At 47.0% G+C, this 3,129-nt stretch overlaps 1 protein-coding gene and 2 non-coding genes across 3 annotated transcripts in view; all 3 read right to left on the reverse strand.

Moving 5' to 3' along the window:
• Positions 1-511: 511 nt before the first annotated feature.
• RPL4 (ribosomal protein L4) overlaps positions 512-3,129 on the reverse strand; it is a gene marked incomplete at both ends in the record, with an annotated part of 4,306 nt that continues 1,688 nt past the window's right edge. The window contains 7 exon segments of the mRNA XM_010166753.2: positions 512-657; positions 745-865; positions 1,099-1,182; positions 1,363-1,519; positions 1,965-2,094; positions 2,421-2,545; positions 3,110-3,129. The exon segment at positions 3,110-3,129 is cut by the window's right edge and continues 26 nt beyond it. Coding sequence (XP_010165055.2) covers positions 512-657; positions 745-865; positions 1,099-1,182; positions 1,363-1,519; positions 1,965-2,094; positions 2,421-2,545; positions 3,110-3,129 — 783 coding nt within the window.
• Positions 1,849-1,919, reverse strand: LOC114818510 (small nucleolar RNA SNORD18). Its single transcript, XR_003766182.1, has one exon. It is a non-coding gene; the product is annotated as a small nucleolar RNA SNORD18 (small nucleolar RNA).
• LOC114818511 (small nucleolar RNA SNORD18) lies at positions 2,166-2,233 on the reverse strand. The gene has a single exon (XR_003766183.1). It is a non-coding gene; the product is annotated as a small nucleolar RNA SNORD18 (small nucleolar RNA).

The following is a 3,129-nucleotide window of genomic DNA, read 5'->3' on the forward strand; positions in this document are numbered from 1 at the left end:
AAAAAAGGTAAAAAACAACAAAACCCCCCCAAAATGTTGTGCGGAAGGAAGGCTGGTCCCGAACTGTGAACTCCGTGTGCACAGAGCACGGGAAACCAAAGCCCCACGGCCTCATCGTGACAGCGGCCGCAGCTCCCCGCAGAGCCCGCGGTCCCCAGGGTTCATCGCCGACACCGGCACCGGGATCTATGGAGACAACAGCCCACAGATCAGTTCCAGCCCCGGATTCACAGCTCTGGCTCCCGGGGGTGAGCGGGATCCTGCTGACTCGGGACCAACCAGCCCCGAGCAAAAGGAGCGAGTTGAAGCAACTCCACTGAATCTATTTTCACCAAGCGCAGCAAAGAAATTAATTAAAATGATGCAAAACAAACATTGCAGAAAGAAACGCAGGAGGGTAACAGGACAGGAAGATACAACATCATTTCTCTGTTCCAACAGAATTTATTAGCTGTAAATCCACGGTTACGTTTTCCGAACTGAAGCGGATGCAGCACGGCACAGGGATTACGCTTCAGCCTTGGCCTTGGCCTTGGCGTCACCTTTGGAAGTGCCTTTGGCAGCGCCTTTGGCAGTCTTGGCTGCCTTGGGCTCTGCCGGGACCTTGGCCGCCAGCTTGGCCTTGGCCTTGGCCTTCTTCTCTTCCTTAAGTTTATGCTAAAAGAGACAGAAAAAGCTCATCAGTTTATAATCCCAACTCCTAACCCCAGACTGTGGCTGTCAGCGGCCCCCGCGCCCACTCACGTTTTGCGCGTGGCGCAGGATGGTGTTGCGGCGCATGGTTTTGGCGTATGGGTTCAACTTGATCATGATCCTCAGATTCTTCAGCGGGTTCTTCTTCAGGACCCTACGGCGAATCTTCTTCCTGAAAAGAAGAGGCACATGTATCACCATCTCATTTCACTATTTAAATTGTGCTAAATTTTCCCTGAGATTCTATTTGGGGAACTGTAATTGTGAGTATTTCTACCCCCAGAAGCTAAAGGAATCCCGGCCCTACTCAACATCCCAACGGGGATTTTTGATCCCACGACAAAGCCTCACGCTTGGCAATTAACTAGAGACTGCGCTTTGCGTTCGTTAGATAAAAATAATTACTTTGGAGCACGCAGGGCCTTCTGGATTTCCTGGCTTCTCATGATTCTTCCAATGTCCGTATTGGTCATCTTATGCATCGGCAGGCTGCGAAACAAACGTTCACAGTGTAAGTTGGATGATAAAAATGTGGTTAATTCCATGAAAACAGGCGTTTAGGATAAAGTACTGGTGTGCATCCCGAGGGAGGAGCCGGTGACACTGTGGGGCTGCTCTCCCAAGCCTGTCTGACCCCACTCAGCCGTCCCCCGTGCTGCCTGTGCTTACTTATAGTCGCTCTTCAGCGTCGCAGCTTTGCGCCAGGTGCCGTACAAATCATCCAGCTTCCGGAAAGCGCTTTCTGTCCAAATGCAGAAACGCCCAACGTGGCCGCCGGGAGCAAGTCTCAACAGGTTCAGCTTGTTGACATTGAGAAGAGTAATTCCTATCAAAAAACAGACAGACCAAGCTCTTTAATGTGTCATTAAAATCAAGGAATGCCAGAGTAAGCAATAAGCAGAGGAGAAAGTGTGCAGAACCAGACACCAGCTCGTTAGCTTCCACACTGGAGTTACACACGTATGAAAATCTAATAAATTTTTAAAAATAATCATCAGCCTTTTTTTTCCCAGCAACAAACCTGACAGCCTCTGTGACAGCTTCATTTTTAACTGCTCCAAATGTCCTTTAAGGCTGGTAACAGCCATAAAATTTCTCAAAAACACCCTCAACATCACCAAAATATTCTTAGAGAGAAGGAACTGGCTACTTCAGCAAGTCAGAACTTCCACAAAATCATGTGTTTCAGAAACACGGACCAATGAAGTGGAATCTCATCATTCTAAGCAGTTTCCCAACCAAGAAGTAAGTGTGTCCCAAACTGAAGTTACCTGGGATATTCCGGAAAGCTCTGATGATCCCATTGTCCTCGTTGTAGATGATGCAGGGTCCCCTGCGCTGGATGCGACGGCGATTCCTCATTTTACCCTTTCCGGCTCGCATACGCTGGGATGCATAAACCTAGATAGAAATGAAACCTGTCAATATCCAAAATAGTCCAAATCCCACTAGTGAGACACAGTAAAACTGCTTTAGTCAGAACTTCACAATCATCACTGCTTATCGGCAACACGGACCAGTGAGAAGTTCATCATTCATAAGAGTCCAAAGAAAACAGGTATTAATGCAAAATGGAGGTAACTGAAGCCAGTAAAGCAGCAGAGTGAGAAATGTACTTTGCTCATATTTTACATTTTTTGGGACTATTTGGAATTGGTTCCATAACCATGGCCGAGGCCAATCACCTGGGGTTCTGCTCTGAAGAACATACCTCAGCCATACCTCACCTTTTTGATGTCATTCCAAGCTTTAAGCTTCTTCAGAAGGAGAACGGCTTCCTTGGTTTTCTTGTAACTCTCAACTTTGTCCTCAACAACCAGAGGAAGTTCTGGGATCTCCTCAATGCGGTGGCCTAGGGAGGATTTTAAGAGACAGGACGTTACTCACTGATCTTGGCTGCACACGTTTCTCAACGTTATTGCCTTGTGCATCCAGAAATGATACAAAATGATTAACAATGGAAATTAATTAATTAATGATCTAATATTCAGGCATAGCAACTACCGGAGTGAAGCTTCAGCGGAGCTGCCTCAGACGGTATTTTGGGTACCTGACTAAATACGAAGCAAATCTTTGGCTTTGATGAACAGAAATCAATTTGAATTGATCTGAATCACACGATTCAAAACTCAATTTCAGCAGCGTCCATAAACTGCATGGACAAGATTTGTGTGTCTGCAGCGCACACAAAAGCCCCTCAGCACCATCGAACTCCCAACGCCGCGTAACCACAAAGCACCTTCCCGGGTTGTACGTAACAAAAATACCACCCCTGCTGAAAAACAACCCGCTTCTCCAACTCTTCAGGAGAGAATTCAGTTACCCACAAGCACCATTTTGAATGATCACAGGGTGACCAACACTGCTCAGGCAATGTCAAACCGTGGGCAAACATTTCCAGAGACAGAATTCCCACCTTTAGACATGACCAGCGCT

This window comes from Antrostomus carolinensis, unplaced genomic scaffold (genome assembly GCF_000700745.2).
Source record: "Antrostomus carolinensis isolate BGI_N321 unplaced genomic scaffold, ASM70074v2 scaffold40180, whole genome shotgun sequence".
In the NCBI taxonomy this organism is placed as follows: domain Eukaryota; kingdom Metazoa; phylum Chordata; class Aves; order Caprimulgiformes; family Caprimulgidae; genus Antrostomus; species Antrostomus carolinensis.